The following is a 25,161-nucleotide window of genomic DNA, read 5'->3' as shown; positions in this document are numbered from 1 at the left end:
CTTCGGGGTGACAATAAAATTTCAACCTCATAAGTGCGGTGCTGCTAAATGGTTTGATGACATAAGAAATTTAAACGAAATAGACAAAGAGATGAACAGTTCATTGTTAAAAAAATAATTAATTAATATCATATAAGTATTATGTAATAGCTGTAATTAAATATATATACATCGCTTTAAAATTGTTTATTTACCTTACGACAAAGAAGCTGAAATGAATAAATGAAGATAAACTGTGGAACTATTTCCCAATTTAAAAGTAAAATTCGGTAAAACTTGTTTAAACATTTGAATTTTGCAAAAAACCGTAAAAATTAGCTATCTGTAACAAAACGGCTTGCCCCCATATTATACTTTCATAATATAACGAACAATTTAAAATTGTATGAAAATTAATTACTACTATAGCAACTCCTACACTAAAGCTATTTACTCGAATTAAGCCTGAAAGATCCCTGAGGGCTCTTACTTGTGTGTTTTGCAATTTGCTTTGCCAAATATTTTAAATTAAATATTTCTGACGTTTTTAAGTTATAATTAACTTCCAGCGCTAGTCAGAGTACTGTGATTATATATTTTATGATATTTGCAATTTCTCGAATTACTTGATATTAACCCTTTTTGGGCGAACAATTTCTAGAAATTCAAAAAGTTAATGTAATCAACAAGTAACCAAAAAATAATTTCGGTATAGAATAATATTTTGTAATATCTCCTTAACTGGCAGCGTTTGAGATCTGGGTTTATCGACGTATGCTTAAAATATCTTGGACAGACCGCATACGAAATAGAACAAAGTGCTTATGGCGTTTAAGAAAAGGAAACTTGAGTATTTCGGACACGTTTTACGTAACACCAAAAAATATGAGCTCCTTCAACTAATCATACAAGGCAAAGTGGCAGGTAGAAGGAGACCTGGCCGCAGACGTACGTCCTGGTTGAAAAACTTAAGACAATGGTTTGGTCAAAGCACCAAGTCATTGTTTAGAAGCACGGCATCCAAAATTAAAATAGCCATGATGATCGCCAACCTTCGCAAGGAGATGGCACTATAAGAAGAATATCTTCTCTGTTTCAATTACTAGACATTTATATTTAAAGAACTTTATTCTCGTTAACAAAATGACAATTTTATGTGAACTTAAATATTATAACAGACTTTTAAATTCTAGTTACCAGGCCATAAAATGTTTAAAAACACACATACTATAAATAAATAAATATATTTTCAAACAATACAATATTATAAATTTAATCAAAACTTTAACATATATAAACACGAATTTATTACATAACCCGTCGTTTCGAGAGTTTTGCAGCTAACGTGGTCAGAGACTGTCAATCAAGTTGACAGATGACTATTTGTCATTATTGGAGCTGAAATGTTGCCATATGTAAATAATGTGATAAATTTGCGCTTATATCTGTTAAAGTTTTTATTAAATTTATGCGGATTTTTAATAACTAATAGTCTATTTAAAGATACAACCGATATAATACTAAGTACAAAGAACAATTCTTCAATTTCACTAAACATTCAAAGTTTTAAGTAATAATTAATTAGATTTATAATGGTAAAGGAGTCGAATTGAGGTGGCATTTTGGTCAGAAACTCGAAAGTCCTTTGTTTGAGCCCTTTGTGAAGTGCTTCAATTTCGAAATAGGTAATTGAGAATAATTTTATTATGTACAGCAGTTATTTGTTGCGATCAAAGAGATTTAGATAACTATATTCTACTGTCTTTGGAACAATGTAATAGGATAAGGACAAGGAATTTGGTTATAGTAAACTGGCATTACGTCCGAGGATCTGTAATATAAAATAAAAAACGTTTCCAATTTCAATATTAAGAAATAATAATATTAGAATATTATTCAATATTTTAATATTTCAATATTATTTTCGATGCCGGTAATTTTATAGTTTGCAACAACAGCGGCTATTAACTGACTTGAAAAACTGAAGGAAGAGATTATCAATTCCATTTGAATTGCTTTACATTCCTCTGAAGTTCATTTGCAGGCCTTGCTCCCGAACTTGCCTTACAACATATTCTCTGCTAATCGAGAACTAATCTCTTGGAACTTGAGACAAAAGCTCTGTGGATATTGAATTAAATCGATATTAGCATTCATTATAAACTTCATTAGAAGGATTCTTACTAACTAATATAGACAGGGCTGCTCTGTACTTCACGTCAGGCAAGACACTGGCTACGGTAGTAAGTCAGGCCTGACTAAAGATGCCCATTTTCCCTGTTCGTTGACACGGGGTTATATACGAGTTCAAAAGTTAGCGAGTGTCGAAGTACTTTTGACTTTTGCTATCTACCAAAACGCAAAGAATAAATTGGCTATCTATTTTATTCGCAGCTTTTATACAATCGGATAGTCAACTAGAAGATTGTTCAGAAAGCCAATGACACAGGGCGAGTGTACAAGCTTGCTAGTGAACTCGCTGGCTCCTAGCTTCTAAACAAAGCACATAGAAAGAAAGTCCATTGGTGCACAGCCGGGGATCGAACCTACGACCTCAGGGATGAGAGTCGCACGCGGAAGCCACTAGGCCAACACTGCTCTAATGATCATGAAATAGATTCAGAAATCAGACCTAAAGAGGTTGTAGTGCCACTGATTTTTTTGTCTATTATACCTATGAAATAAATAAATAACACTAGTAACTCAGGTACAATCGAAATCAAAATAAGCCTGCGTGGTCTTTAGTAACTGATTTTGTTACACCAATAATTTCTTCCTCCCTGGCCGTCTTAACTCTTGGCGTCCCATTACTTGAAAGTCCCGTCAGATCCCTTGTAAGACCTCATGAAATACGGAACCTGTTAACACCCTATTTACACTGAATCGATTTACTCTATTATTGAGCATTATCAAAGATGGTATGTATATTTGTATATTTGCTATGGAAACTTGGAAGTATGCAATGAATTTAAACACTTATAATAAAACGTAGAGTAAAGATATCGTGTTTGAAACTATTGTTTCAATGTACTTTCATATTTTGAATGCGAAAGTGATTTTTAATTCGTTTACACTAGTACAACCCACGTATTAAACATGTTTTATTGTTTAAAATGTAGACCTTTAGTGTTTCCCAACCTTTTTTGTGCCATGCCCCACCTTAAACTTAACCTATTTTTCCTTTTTAGAAATAAATTACTAGGAAATTGTTAACGATACACAGTAAGTAAAACAATGAAAAATAATGAAAACTTAAATTCTAATTTCAAATAATTTTAATAAATTTTCGAATCGCCCCCCTTCACAACCAAATTGCCCCCCTGTGGACCCCAAGTTGGTAGACACTGATATAGACAAAACTGTTGAGAAGAAATTGGTTGGTTCATTCTAGTTGCATATTTTTATTGACATGGCCCTACGTGAATAAATGCGTTTTTGTTATGAAAACTGACTATATGCAGCAACTGTAAACCAAAAGAATTGATTGATCTCAGGCGACAGTGCGACGCGAACTCAAAACCATTGTAAGAAGTTTTTACTAACAAACAAGTAACTTGTAACAAACGCCAAAAGTCGACAGATGAGCCGCTTTTCTTTGAGCTTTCAAACTGGCTAGTTGCAGTGTTTTACTCGAATTTATTTTCGCAGAATTCGTTGAAAGCGCTTTTGACATAGCTTAGCTGTTTTCGTCTTTTTACTTTGTACTCAGAAACTGCAAAGACTGAATTTGTTGTTCCTTTAAAAATCATCCGACATTTTCAAGTAAAATTACGCAACAAAGAAATTTAACACTGTGATAATAAAACGCATTTTGTTCACAATATTACCAATCACGAGTTCAAACTCGTAGCTCATTGTTCACGACCTACTTAATCTATTTATATGGAAGTTTCTGGAAGAATATATCAGGAACTATGTTTATTTATTTTAACTTATATTTACAGTGTAATCAAAGATAATAAGTTTTGATACTTTGTCTGATGCATCCCCAACAAGCTCCGAAACTTTTTGACTCTATTTAACTACTGTGCTCTGCGATTTCACTTACGTTAAATTATTGATAAAATCTAATAATTGCAGCGTTATAATACAGCCTACTAAATAGACAACCCAGTTCCCGAGACAAGTGCTGTCAACCACACAATAAATAATATATCAACAATATGTAATATAAATTTTATCCTACAAAAATTCATATTTAAAGCCTAGCCAAAGCCTTAAAGTATCACAAGAGACAAATTAAATCGAAGTCTAGTTCAGATAACGACTCGGTATTCGTGTTGACACAGGGGTGATGTGGGAACTATCCTACTCTTAATTGAAGCGTGTAGCGGATGTATGTGATTGACATCGCTATCAATCCACCTTCCATGAAGCCTTATTTGGCTTAATTGATATTGACAAGGATTCTAAAGACCAGTTATTAACTATTAGTAACCAGTTATTTTAAGAACGTCAAGACTTAAATATTTATTTATTATTAAAGAATGTTAAACTCCGCAGTTTTATTTTAAATATTATTAATATCAGTTGGCCTAGTGGCTTCAGCGTGCGATTCTCATCCCTGAGGTCGTAGGTTCGAACCCCGTGCACCAATGGACTTTCTTTATATGTGCGCATTTAACAATCGCTCGAACGGTGAAGGAAAATATTGTGAGGAAACCAGCCTACCTTAGACTCAAAGAGTTGACGGTGTGTGTCAGGCACAGAGGCTAATCATCTACTCGCCTATTAGATTGACAAATGATGATGAAACGGATACGGATACAGCTCTGAGGCCCAGACCTAAAAAGGTTGTAGCGCCACTGATTTATTTTATTTTTTATCATCAATATCTATGTATTTTTAATTGGAATTTAAAATACATAGAAACCACGCCTTAATATACAGTATGTGTGTTTTCAGTGTTAAGAATTTTCTTTGATAAATTGTACTGAGTTACTAATGAATAATCTCAGTGTTTATAATTTTGCTCATACATAATTATAATTTCAAAAGTATTTAACAAGTCGTAAATTTGTTCAACGATAGAGAAACTAAGTTAAGTTTATGTTTGAACCACTCTATGGAAGCCAATAATATCGTAAACTATTTACCGTAAAAGAACAACTTTGACATCATAAAAGTTTATTGCTACACTTTTTTATGTACATTAAAAATAATTGATATTTGTCATAGTTTATAACAAAACTTTTACGAGTATGCCTATAAAATAAGTAAAAGCTCACTCCGCAGATAAAAGAACTTCCAGAGATCACTTAAAATTTAAAAACGCGTTTAAAAAGCATAAAATTATTTGAGTTGTTTTATTCCTTTTATTAAACTTAAATGCAGATAAAAATATGAATAAAATCAAAAGAATTTTCATGTTGCGAAACTGTGAACTTTTTAGATGAGAAAAATGCTTGTATGAATTTTATGTAAATTATTATAAAAATCCGTATATTTTTACCAGAGATTTTTCTATAGTTACAATATTTGCCTACACACTACACTATAATACGTAAGTGCTTATATATAAATAGTTCCAAGGAATAAGGGCTAAGTGATATGGTATAGGGGCCGCGAATCCTGGAATGAGAGTGTTGAGTTATATTCCCACGGAGCGCAAATTTTCCAACTTGTCCTCCAGGCTCCAGCTATTTTATATTGTTAGCGGACTAACGCCATTTTGTAGCAGAAACCTATATAAAGCGTGGCAACACCGGCGTTGACTCACTTTTATTTCGAGACTTCGTGCGGAACGGACTTGTTACTAACCTAACCTCAGTAGATTTTAAAAGTCTAAAGTAGCTAATAATATTATATTAATATACCAAAATACTACGTTAAAATTAATTCAACAAAACTCTGGGTTTATAATATTAAAGTTATAAATAGATATTATAATCTTAGTCATAAGTCTATAGAGAATTGCAGAATATAATTGAGTCTTTCTTCGTACTCGCGCTTTTCTCATTATTGAATTAACCGGAAAGTTTTCTCGAAGTCAAGTTGTTCAAATACTATTAAATCAAAGGAATATTGGGTTTCTTGCTATAAATCAAAACAAAGCTAGGTCGCGCGAGCTATTATTGCGGTGACATGTGTAACTGAGATGAATGGTGCTATTTCAATACATTTTACGATTTCGGGAAATTGTATAAATATTTATTTATTTCGCACTGACGTAAATTTTACATAACAAAACAAATACTCAAGATGTAGCCCAAAGATGGAATAAAGAAAAGTATTAAATACATTTGACAATGTAATACCTAATTCGGCTGTGTTGTGACTGATAGTATGAAAGTGAGGGTATGTACGTGAGGCTGTATATGTGGGATGTGCTCATTACACAAGTTATTTAGCGCTATGGATATTCTAAAAGTAATATATAAATGTGTGAACTATGAAAGATGGAAAACCCATACAATAAACCTTTGACATTTAGTCAAAGTACAGAATCGGCTTAATAATAAACTAATCGACGCGATTTAACGGAAAGCGATTTCATTATGTGTAGCGAACGATACTATATATTATTACGCTTGTATTTGTAAACAATGACGTCAATTAAATCATGTTTAAGTAGTTTCTAAGCAATAACTTTTACGGGCTCATATAATTAAGAGCATCCTGACTGACTAAAGAGTTATGGAAAAACTTCGTTAATTCCAGCGTACAGAGGAGCCGTGAGAATATAAAAAAAAGATGAAACGATGACCTTTCGTTTAACTGTGATTGGTCAACAACACAACAAGTCCTGCATCTCCTACCACATTTACCACGGAGAGTGTTCAGAGGAGTTGTTCGGATTAATGCAGCTGAGTTTCATTATCGGACGTCGTGGCAAAATACCAAATTCCATCCGTATCATCTCGACGTCCGCCGTTCCACAACTAAGCTTTAAGGCAGTTTCTGCCGCGCATCTACACTACGTGGAACCAGCTGCCCACTGAATTGAGAGTGTCTATGAGCGGATGATATTACTTAACATTAGGTAAGCTTTCTGCCCGTTTTCCCCCTGTTCAAAAAAAAAAAAATGTCCACTGACACGATCTGTATTTCCGTTTGACCAATCACATTCAAACGAAAAATAAATGTAAAAAAAAAGAAATCATTCTCTTTATATTGCCTCCCGTTAGTGCCACTATATGTAATTCAAAAACTAAAACATACGTTCTAAATAAACACTGAATATACTATTTGTACTGGACATGCGTTTCGTAGCTTTTTCATTCGATTAATCGATTGTCAATCGTCAATCTTTACCCATTCAATATTGAAATGAACAAATTCATTCTGGTATTGTTTGCCTCGCAATCGATTTTATTTTGGAATAGTCACGAAACGAATTTGCCATTCATTTAAAACGTGCTCGAACACTTGCTACAGTCGGCGAAAAGTACAATGAGTTTCACGATTTTGCTATTCACTTTCAATATTTTAACTGTAATACGTGTATTTCACTCTTATAATTTAACAGGCTATCAGCTTAGAACACCTGTATTCATATGTTCTGTAGGTATTTACTACTAATTAAAAAGTAAAACCTGCATAAAGAATCCAATATTATTCAGAATTGGAAGGTCCCGGCACTTTTTCATCGAATTACAACTTATAATTGGACCTGTTTAATGAGATCAAGCTTTTGTTTACAATCATTGGAATTTGTCAAAACGTAAATATAATATTATCAGCATCCAAAGCAGATTATTATTCTGGAAAGTTGGTATATTTCCACTAAAGCGGGGGCCTCTCTAAATGAGACAAATATAACTTTTAAAACCTGATTGGAAAACTGGATCTTTTTTTTTTTAAGACAATTCACACCAATTAACCTAGTCCCATGCTAAGCTGGTGAAGCTTGTGTTATGGGTACTAGGCAACGGATATACATACATATTATAGATAGATAGACATATAAATACATATTTAAACACCCAAGACCTAAGTACAACACCAAATGCTCATCACATCGATGTACGTCTCAGCCGGGGATCGAACCCGGGACCCATGGATTCGCAGTCAGGGGTACTAACCACTAGACCAATGAGTCGCCAAAAATTTAAACCTCCTTAAACCGTATCAAATCCTTGGTCGCTTAAGAGGTTTCACTGTAAATCTAAATTAATTATAAACTATTCTATCGTTGTTCGACTCTATTTTGTTCTAAATATTCACGATGCGCTATAAATTTGTTTCGTATAATATTGTAATTGAAATTACCCGATAGGGAGAAATAATGATATATTGGAGTAGATATTATGAATTATTAGCAGCGACTCTCATCCCTGAGGTCGTAGGTTCGATCCCCGGTTGTGCACCAATGAACATTCTGTCTATGTGTATTTAACATTCGCTCGAACGGTGAAGGAAAACATCGTGAAACCGGCTTGGCTTGGACCCAAAAAGTCGATGGCGTGTTTCAGGCACAAGAGGCTGATCACCTACATGCCTATTGGATTAACAAATACTCAATAAACAGAAACAGAAATCTGAGGCCCAGATCTATGACAGTTAAAACGTTTACACACTGTACAGTTCCTGGGACACCGGGGTGCTATAAATAATAATGAATTTTATTTTCCCTATATATTTACCAATCGCGTACCACAGAATAATACTAATAATAAAATGATTAATAGAGTGCCTGCGTGTGGCTATACTCTCGGGCCATAACTCAGATGATTTAGGTAATCGCCAAGCTTATAAAAGTAAGAAACCCTGAGTGAGCAAAATCTAAAGCTTTTTCCCGTACACGTCCGTGATTACCCGAATATTGAATTTATAAAAGAAAAAAAATTGTTCGATAAAGCATCACTTTATAAAATAAAGCAGCTAATTTGGAGACCAACCTTTAACAAAGAGTTAATACGTAATTAACACCTTTTCATTTAGTTATGAGAGAATACTTCAACCATTATCGAAATGAGTGACCTTTTATTCACGCCAAGCATTTCAATTTCAATCATAATTACCTGTTAGTATACACTTTTAAAAAATAATAATTTGTATATCAACGAATTCATAAGGTATTTTGAATAACAGAAAAAATAAAATATACTACTTATTATACAGCTGCGATTTTTTTTTGTAGACAGGAGAGCAGGAGGCCCAGCGGATGCTAAGTGATACCGCAAGTGCGTTGCTGACCTTTAAAAATGCTACAAGACCAATTCTAGTTAATTTACAGGTCAAATTGATAATTGCTTGGAAGTGATTGCTCCGGTTTTTCTGAAGTCGGTAGTAGGTAATTTAAAAACTAAGGCAATCAATTTCAATTAAAGTAAACAATTACATTAAATAAATAATACTGATATTGTTAGACGGACATGATGCTTTGAATGCTGCTGCTACCAGGTTCCGCTAAAAACATCTAAGAGAAACATGCAAAAATGTCAGACTACTAAGAGATTTAAACCGAAATTCTGTTCCAATTTCACACATTTTTTTAATATAAAACAATGAAAAACGCTTCAAATAATATTGCAAATATAAAACGGGAAATCCGATTTTATACCACTACTTTATTACAAACATACGTAACATTGTTCGTCTATTCACCTGAATAGGGCTGATACATAAAGGATTATTTTTAATACGTCAAAAATTTGAAAATTATAAAAAATTGTCTATTTAGAGACGAATGTAACTTTTACTATAAAAAACAGTGGCGCTACCACCTTTTAGTTCTCGGCATCAGATGTCTCATCTGTTTCGTGATCATTCATGCCTATCATCACCTTCGACTTTTTGGGTCTAAGATGGTGATGATTTCCTTCACCGTACGAGCGATCCTTAAATGCACACAAAAAGTCCATTTGTGCACAGTCGGGTATCGAATTTACGACCTCAGGCCTGCACTAAAGCCAACACTGCTTTAATAAATTTAGCTTATATTTTATTTTTTGTATTATTTTAGATTAAGGTTCTATAATTTTTTTATAAGATTTGGTTATGCACTTCTTGCACTTTACTCATCATATTTCTTTTATAGTTTTTCTCTTACTAGGATTGCCTGGAAGAGATTGCTTGCTAGCGATTAGGCCGCCTGTTGCATCCCTTATAATTTTTATGTATTATGTTATTTCTTTGTTTTTTAATGGAACGAAGTGTGAATAAATAAATAAATTTTAAAGCGGTGGCTAAATAGGCTTTTCCTGGACAGGCCGTCCGATAGGCCGCATCTCACTTAACATCAGGTGGGATTGGGGCCAAACGTCGGTTCTGTATAAAAAAAGATTTGATATGATGTGACATCTTGTATGTAACATACGATTGAGATTTCCATATGTTACTTTAATTTATCAGACACGATATAGACACACCTTTGCAGAAAAATATGTTGCAAGTACCAAATGGGGCAATCTCTTCCAGGCAACCCTAGTTAAAGAGAAAAACTAAAAAAAAGAAACATGATGAGTGCGAGAAGTGCAGAACCAAATGTTATATATAAAAAAAAATATCATGTTCCATACAATTGTGTGCGGCAACCCTACGCCGAAATATGCCCGAGCTAAATTAAAATTTTAACAGAGCACTTTGACTCTTTGTTTACGGAAACAGAATGCACGTTTGATATCCAATTATTGCTTTATTCCATTGTATGACACGTAATTGGTGCGTGGAGTATCGTTTCGACATGATGTATGAGCCCGCGGGCTTAACCCATTCATAACGACGTCTATTGGTAAGTAATTGAAATCAGATGACACTTGACTGAATATAAATATACTGAATAAGAGATAAGCGGCTTTATTTGGTATTATAAATATATAAGAACTTAGCTCTGCCTTTCAATAAATTTAAGAAATGTATTAAAGAAAAGCTGTGTAAAAAGGCTTACTATAAAGTCAACGATTATCTAGTTGATAAAAGGGCCTGGGGGCTGGGACTAGTGCTAGACAGGCTACCTCTAATTAATTTGCGATATTTGTTTTAAAATAAGTGTTGTTTGATGATTTGCTATTTTAAAAGAGTACCGAGAGTTTTTTACGCCGGCTTTTTCTCTCGGCCTACACCCTCTGTCTTCTTTGCCGATGAGTAGGGATGCCTACAAATACAAATTTAATGACGTGGAATAAGTGATACATGTATCTTATGTTCCATAATAAACATATTTTATTTTATTTTTTATAGAACAGGGGGCAAACGGGCAGGAGCTTTGATGTTAAGTGATAAAATAGACACTCTCAATGCCTGAGCCATAGATAGCGTTGACAGCCATTTAAGAATTGGCTCTTTTCTTGAATTTTGAAGCGATATAGGGATTTATTTATGATCATACAACAGATGCGCTCTGGTAAGTTACATATATATTTTACATATATTTTATTTTATTTAGGTTCGGGCCTCAGATTTCTGTATCCGTTCCGTGATCAGATCGCAAGTGATCAAAATTCTGTGCCTGACACACGCCGTCGACTTTTTGGGTCTAAGGCAAGTTTTCTCATGATGCTTTTCATCGTACGAGCGAGTAGGTAATGCGCACATAGGAATCCATAAGTGAGGGGAGTCGTACCGACGAACTACGACCCCAGGGATCAGAGTCACACGCTGAAGCTACTAGGCCAACAATGCCAGTGTCCACTCCAAAACTTTTTTTTGTCGAAAAAAAAATTGTTTTTATTTTTTAAGATAGCATACAAAAATACATACAACCCCTAATGTTCACCCCTCTACGATCAACCCCTATTTTTTATTGTTGTAGTTATTTTTATTAAAATAAAAAATGTTTCCTAGATATAATATACATGGCAAAACAAAAGGTTTACCGGGTCAGCCGTACCTATATAAAAGGTACCTATATACAATTTTAATCAAACTGAAAAAGACCCAGTGACTCAATGCGAGCTGTCATAGGCCTTAACATGTCAACTAAAATTCTTTAGAAAGCCGCCGCTATCCAAACTTTGAGGTATTTAATTAAAACCTCTGACATTCACCTTTGAGTTCTTTTCGGATATGTTATTATTGGACGACATTGGGGTAATATCAATAAATTCAAAGATATTTTGTTTGCAAAAAATCTAATAGGATAGCGCTAAGGGGCCGTTCAAGTATTACGTAAGCACTACAGGTAGGGGCTTTAGTTATTTTTGATATCAAGGGGGTAGAGAGATCTAGATGGTGATTACGTCAGCAGTAGTTATGCCCACACATTGTCTATGATTGAAAACGAAAAGCATTTTCGTGGATTTTAAATGTAAAACCACAAATAATGTAAATGTAAAAAACTTCAATCCTTTCCATATATTTAAGTAATATATAGTTTATCATGACTTTTGTTATTCTACTTTTTTGTGATAATAAATATATTGTTTTTATGTATTTTGGAACCTAGCATTGGGATTCATTGTGACTCTTAAGAATAGATTTTATTTTATATTTTGGTTTTGTTATTGTGTCTACACTGTTCTTTTTTTCCTTACTAAGGTTGCATGGAAGTGATCACTTGTTAACGGTAAGGCCGGCCGTTGTCTCCTTAATTTATTTTATATGAATTTAGTACTATATAAATAAACGTTTTGGTACTCGCTTAAAACCGAGTATGGAAATTGCCGCGCCTTATTCTACTAGTCCCTTCTATCATATTTCCTTTAATTTGACGTATTGTAAGCAAGCTAATGTTTGTGTTACCGTACGTCAACTTTCGCCAGAGTTGAATTGCTTAATAATAAATGCTTATAAACTATGAATCTTCTATCACGGATCTCTTTAAAGATTCATAAGTGAGTATTTGATGACTCATTACGAGATATAAGTCTCTGTTTCTGTTAAAATATATTTTTCATAAGTATCATACTCTAACTTATTATAAATCAGATCATTAAAATGCCATCACGTTCTGCAGTAAACACGCCATAAATCTTTAAGGCAATATCTTCTACGTCTTAAAGTTATAATACAATATAACCGGATTCAAGATTCAACTTGTACTCTTACAACCTTATTAGGTCACTGCCACATAATAAAATAAACAATATTTTGATCTTGACTTACAGGGACAAAATTATTGTAACGTTTGTACGTGTATTTTCTACAGAAAAGTATTGACAGTATAAATAGAAATATTATTTATGCGACCGAATTTATTGATATTTTTACTGGAACTGAAAAATAGCTTCTTAAATACTGTCAAAAGCGCTCTAAATAAACAAACGTTATTCAAAAATATTCATATTGTCAAGCCGGGCAGTTCTACAATTAGTATAACAGTTATTAGTAGTTTAGTTTTAAGTTTCTTCTTGGCTTAAAACTTCTAGAATTTTAGACTTATTTATTCTTACATTTAGATAATTGATTAGCTGCGTGTTAATACGAGTATATGTTGTTAATTAAAGATTTAAGTTGGCGCCTGGTAGATAGTACCGGTGACCCCAGAGCTGGTGCTTTCCTCGCTCAACGAATAAGTATCGCAATACAGCGAGGAAATTCTGTCAGCGTTGGCAGAAGGTGAAAGGTGGCAGTGGTCACAGGGACCAAACTTCTTAAATTTGTTTTAATTTTTTTTATTAATTTTTTTTACTGTGTTGGTTAAGAAAATTGTAAATATTTATTATTAAGGTTTTAACTATATTCTTAACAATACAAAGCCACAGGGAACAAAATAACGCTTTATGCATTCAGTTAAGTAGTTCTAAACAACTTTTTGAACTTAATTGTAGATTGAATTTTTGCAGAGAATTTAGCGCATTTAACGATAACGAAGTTCAGTTCAAAAGTTTGAATTGAATTCAATCCTACCGCTTCTACGCTGAATTGTAAACTTATTCTGAATGTAAAGCTTACAGACCTTAATAAACATCGCAATTAAAAGAAGGCTTTTAACAACGAAATGCTTTTATAGCAAACAGACGTTTTTTCACTGGCGCCAACGCTAAACCTACTTTGAATGTTACTTTGACTACAAATCTAAGCTACCCATAATATAGACTCTTTAATCCTATTAAACTGTATTAGTCTGTGGTACGATTGTCATTTATTTACGCTTTATAAATAGCAGATAATATATTTATCACACTTTTGGACAAATACAGATAAATTAATTATTTTTTCTGTTAATTATAAAATAAAAATAAATTCCCGATGTTTCGCGTTTATAGTTTTATTGTAAGTTCTATTGGATCAATTTTATATAAATATTTCTCGGTTAAGAAACCGATCGAATTTGAAAACGAATTAAACTGTATCTCAAGTTCATTTACTTACACGCGACCATATACTTCCTTCCGTTTGACCATTTTTTCGTCCAATATTTTATTTCCTAACCATAGTTTAAAACCCATGACAGATTCATATTAGTTGAACATTATAGTAATATTTTAACTGGGATCTGAACGCACGAGCCATACCAACTCAGAAACTCGCCTTAGCAGATCAGGTTAAAAATAATCTCGTACGTGGTCGGGTAAAAAATTATTTCCACACTATCAGATAGCACGGTAGGATTTGCAAAGGGTACACAATATACACAACTTAATAGAATACAAAACGACCAACAAGACAAGATTAATGTGAGCCGTGACTTTGTATCTTTGAGGCGATTTCTCTAGCGAATATACGTCATTTATACTCGTTCCACTTCAGTAAATATTTGCAATATGATAAGCACTTCTTCGAAGTAAATTATACATACAATATGCATTTTAAGTTATCACTACTGTAGCCTGTACGCTGGGTTACCTTAGCAACTGGGTCGTCCTTTTAAATCCCGGTTATGGACCCTATGTTTCTATATATGTGTAAAGTTTATACTTGATAAAGGTATTTATTGAAATACATTGTTTAATTTGTGGGAACAGTTTACGGTATCGACGGCGTAAACATTAAATGTTTGACACTTATTTTGTATTGTTTTTTTCGGTAATTTTACAATGTTTGTTTATTTCTATGATATTCTACTATTCGGAATGGAGACAAATACAACAGATAAAATACCATTAAAATCGGTCCAGCCGTTTTCGAGTTATATTGGAACAAAGTTTTAATTTAGATACACATTAAAATTAGTAGTGGTAAATTGTCAAAGCGTCTTGTGTTCCATCAGTTTTCTAAAAGAGATACGGGAGACATACGATACTTAATTTTTCTAATACTACCAGACTTTTATTTCATTTCACGTTAGCACAGAAGGCTGATCAGCGTGCTTATTAGAAATACAAAGAAGGGTTATAACACCACTTGTTTATTTTTCATGTAATTATATGTCTCATCGTTGTACGCACGCACGTACACTTTTAGCACAAATTGTAATATTGTGTTATTGTAATTTAAAAAATCTACTCTTTTGAACATTAAGTCGTTCCATAACATTTACAGTTATGATAATATTGATAAGTAGCAAACTAGGGAACGACGGACGTCAAGGTGATACGGATGGTATTTTGTATTCTGGCTTGACGTCCGATGATGAAACTCAGCTGCAGCTATTAGTCCGAACAACTCCTCTAAACACTCTCAATGGTAAATGCGGTAGAAGATGCAGAGAGATCCTACGCAACGCCAAGGAATCAAGCCGCACGGAAAGTGACTGGTCGTTGACGATTCGAATCGCTCTTCGTTGAATACGGTCAAGCGGAAGGAGCTGGTACTGGGGAGCTCCCGCCCAGAGGTGAGAACAGTACTCCATGTGGGGCCGAATTTGCGCTTTATAAAGTTGGAGAAAGAGAGAAAAGGTGGATTCACAGTAGCGAATTGTGTATTATATATATTTAATAGTATATTTTATATTAATAATTTCGTCATTATCGTATTGCTTTAGTAATGTAAGGAGTGTATGTATTTTTTTTAATAAATAAATAAAATTATTTGGATGACAAAGTTTTATAACCGACACATTGCAATAATTTCTTTCATTATTTGATTAGTCAAACAATAAAGCCTTAATAATTATAACAATAAAAGTAGTAATTTCGGCGAGACTACAAAGCAAGTATTTGCTTTCGTATTTAATCAGCAGTGTCAAGTTTTTTGTGAAAGGAAAACGCGTTCTCTGAAACGCATTTTTTTCTTCAGCGTGGTATGTCAGTAAGGAGCACCAAATTATCATAATTTTTTGTTTAAGTACATGTCTTAGTCACGTATTCATTTATATTGTGGCAGCTTGAGTGAGACAACAAGAAAAATAAAGTGCGTGCGTACAAAGTTCACATGTCAGAAGTGAAACTTCTTTGGCAAACTAATTTTTAAGTTTGTTCAATCTTGTTATACCAATCGAAAACTTTAGATTTCCGAGACTTAGAGGGAGGGAAAAAGGAAGATATGTTAAGAATTTAATTGTCATTAAAATATTAAAAGTGTCGAAAAGTAATACAAATTATAAATTGATTTTTTTTTTATTTATTTCTTCGATAAAAAAACACGTGGCATTTTAATTTAAAATTTGTCATTTGAGATTTCAATAAATTATTTAGCATAAAATACTAATATATCATAAATTCTCTTTCCAGCATTTTAATTTAAAAATTGGATTTCCTAATGTAATTCGCCCTTCTTACTCTCTCTCTCTACCGTTCTCAATCGCTCTCTGCCTTGTCTTCGACAAAAACGCTGCACATCTTCGTGACGCTAATATTATTATTGCGTTTCATCCGTAAAAAATTTATCCTCATGCGCCTAAAGAAGTTTCACTTCAACAAGGCCTTACAATGTTAGGCCTTAAAAGGTATCGAACTTCAAGCTTCTTAGGATACCTCACAAGATCGAGACTTAGTCCTAAGTTTAATTCCGGTATATCAATGTCCCATATGTTTTTTTTTTTAATTGGGAGTCTTAGTTTGCGTTGTTTTGATTCTGAAAGTTAGTCGTACGCCCAAGATGATAGTGTGAATAAGCTGCGATTACAGTATGTCTTTTGCCTTAAAAAAATCAAACGCAAACAAAAATGAGCATCATAACAAATAAACTGATGTGAATTAGGTTACTTAACTTGATTATGTTGGTCTTTGCCGCAACATTAAGTGTGCGCAATGGTAAGTGATGCATATCTGAGCAAGTTAGTGCTTCTTCGTGAGTGACACTAAACACAACAACAACAACTGTATCTGTTTCATGATCATTTGGCAATGTAATACGTAAGTAGGTGATCAGCCATCTGTGACAGACACACGCCGTGGACTTTTTGGGTGTAAGGCAAGCTGGCTTCCTCTCGATGTTTTCCTTCACCGTTCGAGCGAATGTTAAATGCGCACATCGACAAAAAGTCCATTGGTGCACAGCCGGCGATCGACCCTACGACCTGAGGTGAGAATCGCACGCTGAAGCCACTAGGCCAACAGTACTCTACTAGACACTGCAACACATGACAGATATTTTTTAAAGCTACAGTTGTTGCTTGATAAATTAAATATTTATCCTACACGGGCAGATGATAATAAATGTCATATGATTAACTGAATGTATCTTTATTTCTTAAGTACTTGTACTCTTTGTACACGCGAAAGGATTATTATACCATAATCCGTAACACAGGGGAATAACAATGTTGCGATAAATCTCAGGTCTCAAACAAAGCCGTTAGTCGCCCTTTAACGAACCTTTTCTGGGCAAGATCAGTGCAGATCAAACCGGTTTAACTGGACATCGCACGTAATGAGTATAATGGAGGTAGCGATTTTTGAAACGCAGTAATAATTTAATATTTTCAACGAAAATAAAAGCGCACTTGTTAAGTGCTTTTCAGCAATCATATTTCTGCTATTTAAATGTTTTTGTACCAAAGACAATTTCGTCACTGTAGAATGATAATGTCCAAAAACCATTTACTTGTTTATTCACAGATTCTTTTGTCATTTAACTAGTATATTCATGAAGTAAGGACTTATTTATGTTATTAATAAATAAGTCCTTTTTAACATCTAAAACTATGGACAAAAACAAATAATAATATTTTAACGAATATTGACGAAATGAAAAAATTTTTTCGTTTCCTGTAATGTTGGGTTCTCTGGACATACGAGGTTATCTTTCTACAGCGACGATTTGGGTATTGTAATTTATATAATTTATAACGTCTTGTTCTTATGGTGCCGTCTCGTTTCATATATTAGCGGTCATTACTGCTTCTTTTCTATGCCACGCTTCCGAACAATGTCTTGAATCAGAAACCATTTCCGAAGATTCCTCAATCGAGACGTCTGCATAAAACGCATCGAACCAACTTGACTTAGAACTCTTATAAGCCGGCAACAAGCCTTCTGGTGGCTGGTGTGAGAGCCCATGGGCAGCGGTATCACTTAAAATGAGATGAGCGTCCTGCCCGATTGTTCTACAAAATCGTATCTAATAAAAAAATACTAAACTTCGGTGTTAAACAAAACAATTGCATAATTACGTTACAATACGCCCGCAATACTAGCTCGTACTGGAAAAAGGAAGGAAAGGAAACTGGCATATCTTAGGGTGATATTCAAAGTCAAGACTTAGTCCTAAATATGATTCCTGTAAGCCAAAAATGTATTGAATTTTGCATACCAATCGTTGACTGGGAACCAAAAGAAAATCGATTACTTATTGTGTCAGAAAAAGGCCTAATTGGCAAAATTATCAAAAAGTGAGTTAGATAGAACACTTAATTATATTCAGTTATAAGAACGGTTGCTGGGTTATATATTAAAGCTCAATGTTATTCAACAATGGTTTTTATGAATAAAAACGAATTACTCGTTTGCGGTCGCTTGAGTTTACGCGTCCCTTAATCGGTGTAATAACTGGGGGTCGAATTTGTGCTAGGTTTGCTTTTTATACCGCCCTCATATTAGTGAAATGGGCAAAGCAGTCTGCCAAATAGGGCTCATTTATTAAAGCTGTCAGGTCACATAGTTAAACCTAAATTTTTAGGTAATCTGTGGCAAATGGCACAAAAAGCGAAACCAAATGCGATGTGAGAATATCAAATTACTGGCCCATACTGGTACCAGATGGTAGAAAAGTAGCACTTCTTAGATGCCTATATTTGTGGAGGGGTTCTAAAAAGTTAATTAAACAATTATTAAAGGATTAATCTTACATATATCTTATGCAAATGATATGATTAACATTCTACTAAATGTAGGAAATTAAAAAAAAATACATTCTTGTAGTACAGTACAGCTTTGGTTTTGGTATTGTAAAAAAAGGGTGCGTGTACTTATGTACGCGCGTAAGAAGGTAAGTTAAAAAATTAAGAAGTTATACTCTATAATAAATATTTATTATTATTCTCTTACACTAAGTGTAACATAAATTGTATTATTATTCGAATGTTGTTTTTAAATTATGTCCAATGCCGTAGCATCTTCCGTGGGCAACTTCATTCTGTTAATTTTGTGTCACGGTGCGCGCGCATCGTAAAATTTCACTCATCAATCATCAACACATAAATTTTTCATAACGTGCCTAAAGAAGTATAACTTCAAAATAATAATTGCAATATTATCGTTCGTTTAGTGAAATATGGAAATTGATACCCGCGGTGAAAACCTATACACAGAGCTCATCTATCAAAACTTGGAAACCAATATATCGCAGTTAACATTTATTATTATCTATGATCATAGTTAACTAGACAGAGTTAGACAGGTTCGGTAACTATAACATATAATATTTGATATCTTCACATATAACTTTGTGAACAAATCAAGTTTAAACTAACGTTTACATTTAATAGATTTTGTCCATGGGAAACACAAGTATTTATTGCATTATATGTTTTTAAACACGATTTTAAATACCGGGTTAACAAGGTGAAACAAAAAAAAATTAGTTACAGAATTAAAAGAAAACATAGAATTATTAACCGACTTCAAAAAACTCTGAAAATGGTTTACAATTTGGCGTATACACACAACATATTTACAGAGTAAAATATAAAGTAAAATAAACTTAGGAAATGTATAACACAAAAATGCATTATCTTATCAAAAATATATGATAGTTTCACGTTTAAATTTGTAGAACACCACACTCAATTGGTTTATAAAGAACTTATTAGGTCGATAAAACTATACCTTATCCATTCATAAAGTATAATAACTAGAATAAATTCGTGAAATAGTTTATATATTTAAAAAAAGTTGCAAATTGTCAAGTATTGTATGTGGTTTAATATACGTTTGGTTGATCATCTTTGTTAAAAATAATTGTTTCGCCAGAAATGTATTTTGAAAACAACCACGTAATTGAACAAGTCGCGACTGCAAATACAGATTTTATTTCTACATAAAGTTAATACATAATTCAGGAAAATATATTGATGAGATATTCATTGGCAAAGTATAACAAATTAGATTTTATGCTCGTGTAACTTCGATAACATGCTGAAGTTTAAGGTTAGCGACATTTACCAAGTTCAATGACAAAATAATCTTTTGACACCAAAAAAAGTATTTTTAATGCATATTAATGTTATTATCAGAACAAAGATGCAGTCTCTATACGGAAATACTATCGAAACGTACATTTTTATAACATCGTTATATCGATCTAAGTTATTAATAAATGTGTTTATTGAAATTACTATAAGAAAAAACAATAACTAACCTTTAAATATAATAACTAAAATATATTATTAAAAAGGGTCCCTTTAGGCAAGGTTAAATAATATATATATTTATATATATATATACTAGCCGATCCGGCAAACGTCGTTTTGCCATGTATATCATTTATAATAAAAAAATAGGGGTTGATCGTAGAGGGTTGAAAATTAGGGGTTGTATGTATTTTTTAATTCTGTAACATAAAAAAAATAAAAAATAAAATTTTATCTATAAATAAAAAAATAAAAATTAGGGGTGGACTACCCTTAACATCTGGCGGGCTGATTTGTGAATCTAAACCATTCCCAGATCCCCTTGAACACACACAAAAAATTTCATCAAAATCGGTCCAGTCGTTTAGGAGGAGTTCAGTCACATACACACGCACACAAGAAATATATATATTAAGATAATATTACTTTGGATGCATGTATCGAATTAAATAGAATATGACGATGGTGTGATACTCGAAGAACCCGTACCTGGCAAAACTCGGTTTTGCACAAATTCTGTTTCGGGTTGGCAAGCAGATAAATAAGGTTGATCTATTTGAAGACCTATTTGTCTATAATAAAAATTATAAATGAAACAGAAGCAGAAATGGCTGCCACGTGATTTAGAGGAAAATAGAATTACATTTCCAAGATTACATGGAAACTATTTATTATTAGTACAAGAATAATAAGAAAATTCAGAAAAAATGCATTCTCGTTGTTTTAAATAAATCTAACAAAACAAAAAATGTGAAAGCCTGGTTTATAATAGTAGTGGATCATTACAGGAGCATGTTTTTAGTTTAGTTAAATTATAAGCTATTTTATAATTATCGAGTTCGTGTTTGATATTACTCAAATATAAATGCACCGAAATAAGTAAAAAATACTAAAAAAATTCTATAGAAAATAATAATATTACATAAAAACTAAAATTATAATAATGTTTCTCAGAATATTTTAACTCTCAGATATAGGTACGCATTTAAATTAATTAGTTTAAAAACTTCTTACGCCAGAACTTGTACATCTTAGAAACTATTATATTACTCACATTTTTCCTATAAACGGCATACAAAATCACAAATCACTTGAACATTTTTTCACATAACATCGTAAAACACACGCATGCACTAAATACGTCCGTGATCACGAACATCCGCCGAGAAACTGAAGAGTGAAGATCAAACTGAACTTTGAGTTCCACAAAGCTCAGTTAGGACTAAGGGCAGAACAGAATAAAATATATCTTTTGCCCTTTTCATTTGCCCCTAGCTTTCACCGTTCATCTCAAAAGCACTTATAGTCAACTCAACCAAATTAGGAAAATTTATGTCAATCATTGTCGGCTGCCTCCCGTTAAACTTTTGATAAATTGACGATTTGTAACAACGATTATTTTACATAAGTTCACTTTACTTATTTCTCTGACTCTACATTCGTCTGTATTATTTATGTATTACGTTTGGTTGCTGTTGCGTTTACTGTAGACATACATGTCTTAAATTTTAATGTAGAGTAGGTAAAGGAGTAGCTAATGATTAAGACAATACAGAACGGTAGAAAACCTTTTTTGGGTATTCAATTAGTCTGTCTAATAGGAATATCTTAATATATATAAATTACATGTCACGTTGTTTGTCCGCTATGGACTTCTAAACTACCGAACCGATTTCAATCAAATTTGCACACCGTGTGTAGTTTGATCTTAAAAGATAGGATAGTTAACATCTCAATTTATACCCGCAATATTATTTTATCGCAAAATATTTGTTTATTATTGGATAGTCACAATTCTAACAGATGGCGCTGTGTTGAAAGTACCAACGTTTCAAATAAGCTACAATTTAATGGCATTACCACCAAAAAAGCATGGTGGTCCCCATGCCTGGTGTTCTCCAACCATTTCCCTTGAATAGGTTACTACTATGTAATATGTATAACTAAAACCTTAGCCATAGCAACGCATGTAGAAATATAAAAATGACAATCTGACAAGAATGCGTCGGTATAATCATAAAATTGTAATTTGGAGATGATTTGCTGTTTATAACGTAATGGTTTAATTAATTTGAGTAGGTGCTCAGGGAAAATAATGATTCTCCTATGACTTGCAAATTAGGTGGAAACAGAAAAGCACTCTGGATAAATACTATAAAAATACGGTAATCGACGATTGGAGAGCCTGAATGAGAGAATAAATAAATCTTGATTAGATGAGTTAAAAAAATGTATCGTAGGTTTCTTGTTTATAGCTGGGACTCTATACAACAAATAATAAGGGCTTGAAAATTTTTATGGAAAGTTGTACTTTTGTGCATACTAGATAAAATTTTGGCCCTATTGACTTCTGTGCTTCCAATAACCAATTTGTGTCTCTTTGCAAATTTAACCGATTCATATATCGTCTTAACCTTTTAACGAAGGCTGTCATATATTAGGTATTCTTTAGTAAAGTGTTTACATTGAATAAAACCTTCAAACAAAAAAAAATTAACCAAAATTTGATACTTACTTAAAATTTAATAATATCTTTACATTAACCGTTCTATATGGTTGGGGAGCCCAAGAGGGGATTTCGGGATTTACTTAAGCGCCGCAGATTAATATATAGGGGGATACCTTGTACTAGGTTAAGTACCTCCACAAAATATGAGGCCCATATATAAGGCCGCCCGTGAAGGAGTCAGGATCAGATTAGTAAAAAAAATTGACCATCAAAAATTCCCGAGCGCGTCAGATTAAGGTAGGGTGAGTTAATTACATCTTAAAAAGAGTGTATTCCACTAATCTGACAATTTGAGAGTGACGTAAAAAAGGGGAGGGCAACAAAGTTGTAAAAAAAAACGTCATCTCGACATTCTCGAGCGTAGCTAATTTTTTTTTTATTTTGAAGGAAATAATTCAAGAATAATGAAAAATATATAATTTGACGATTTCCGCAAGCCGAAATAACAAAAATTCGTCGATAAAGTTAAATGCGTGCAGCTGTGTGATGCCTACATTTCCTTAAACCGATCGGAATCTACTAAACGGCGTTCTAAATATTTCCCTCAAAATTACATTTCCCGTGAATTTGAACCGATTCGGACCGATAGATTTTGAGAAATTTTGAAAAATCTTAAAAAATAAGAAATATATTTTTTTAAAGTGGTTTCTTTATCGATCAACTTCAAAAAACCACGTTGATCGCCACCAAGCTGGTCAAAAGCGGTTAATTCGTTCGAGAGATATCGTGAACGAAAGAAACCCTAAAAAGTGTTTTTTCGGGATTACTCTGAAATTTGTGGTTTACTTATGAGGATGATAAAACTGCGTCGAATGCCGCCAACCGCGTGAAAATTGCTTGATCCATTCAAAAGTTATTGCGGTTTGAAAATTCCAAAAATAGTATTCTATGAAACTTCTATCAGACTTTCGAGCTGGGAGAGCTCAAATGCATAGAAATATTATTTCTTTGAACTCAGCGAGCTCAAAATATCAATTTTAAGCGCCCAGGAATGGAATTAGCGGGAAGTTGCAGGGATGGCCCTTTAGGTGAACCGTTTTTCTAATTTTTTTTTGTCAGATCAGGCGAATCCCTCTAGATAATCGTCAGATTATGAGACAGTACGTTTAGAACATAAAGATGAACCACATATATCTTAATCTGACGCGCTTGAGTGTTTCAAAATTGCGATTTTTTTTTGCAAATTATGAAAATGGCCGTGGGTTTGCGTCCCATCGAAATCGTCAGATTAGTGAATGAGAGCTTTTTTTTGGTGCACTTAACACTCCCTTAGAAAATCTGACGCGCTCGATATTTTTTTTTATTTTTTCATTTTCAACCCTTAAATACAACCACCCGCATCATGCAAACGATCAGATTAACATACGTACATTATTAAAAATACGTAGGGCATTGATGCTATCAATATCTGACGCGCTCGAGGATGTCCATGCAACAGTTTTTTTTACATATTTAACAATCTATAGCCGATTCCCCCACCGATGAAAAGGTATATATCATATAACATTTTTTTCTTCTTATTATCTAAGCTTTGCATCCCAATAGGTCTATGAAGCTCGAGTAAATCCCGATTTAGCATCGTGGGCTCCCCTACCAATATAGATTTCGGAAAAACATATGGGCTGGTCATCTTAACCTTCCATTAAATATTCAATTTTTTACAAACCTAGTGTCAAATAAAATTAATTGCAGGTCACTTCTGGAAAAATTGCCCAACCACGTTCCTGCTTACAAGATTTGTAGACGTGTTTTGTTTCATGTTCATCACATTGACACCAACTATGCAAAAACTCAGTTTTGTATCGCGCAGCCCGGACATTCAATTAGCGCTAAATCAACTGCATCATGAGCACACCCCACATACACACCTTCACGTACACACCCTCACTTTTACATCATCACACAACACAGCTAAATTAGGTATTACTTAGTTAAATGTATTGAATAAATTTTGTTGGTTTTTCTCTTTCGTAAATGTTTGAACCTTTTTGTAAATATTATGTATTCCGTCTTTGGCTATATTTTAAGTGTAATTGTTCGTTATTAAGTATATATGATATTTGTTAACTGTAGGATTACGAAATAAATAAGTTAATTAATCATGAAACATTATAAACAACCTTCGGGGCGTAAATGGCGCATATAGCTTATAACTCTGCTGCTGCTTATGCTGAAT

General features: G+C 33.3%; 1 protein-coding gene across 2 annotated transcripts in view; it reads right to left on the bottom strand.

The window, feature by feature from the left end:
- The window catches only part of LOC125054697, a 57,522-nt gene extending 35,883 nt beyond the window's left edge, over positions 1–21,639 (bottom strand). For both annotated transcript variants that reach the window (XM_047656722.1, XM_047656723.1), the window contains exon 1: positions 21,531–21,639. In XM_047656722.1, the coding sequence (XP_047512678.1) occupies positions 21,531–21,550 (20 nt within the window). In that variant the 5' untranslated portion in view covers positions 21,551–21,639. The remainder of the gene's footprint in view (positions 1–21,530) is intronic.
- Between the last annotated feature and the right edge of the window lie 3,522 nt (positions 21,640–25,161).

The sequence above is a fragment of the Pieris napi genome, chromosome 12, assembly GCF_905475465.1.
Source record: "Pieris napi chromosome 12, ilPieNapi1.2, whole genome shotgun sequence".
In the NCBI taxonomy this organism is placed as follows: domain Eukaryota; kingdom Metazoa; phylum Arthropoda; class Insecta; order Lepidoptera; family Pieridae; genus Pieris; species Pieris napi.
Note: the sequence above shows the minus strand (reverse complement) of the source record. Positions and strands in the feature narration are given on the sequence as shown.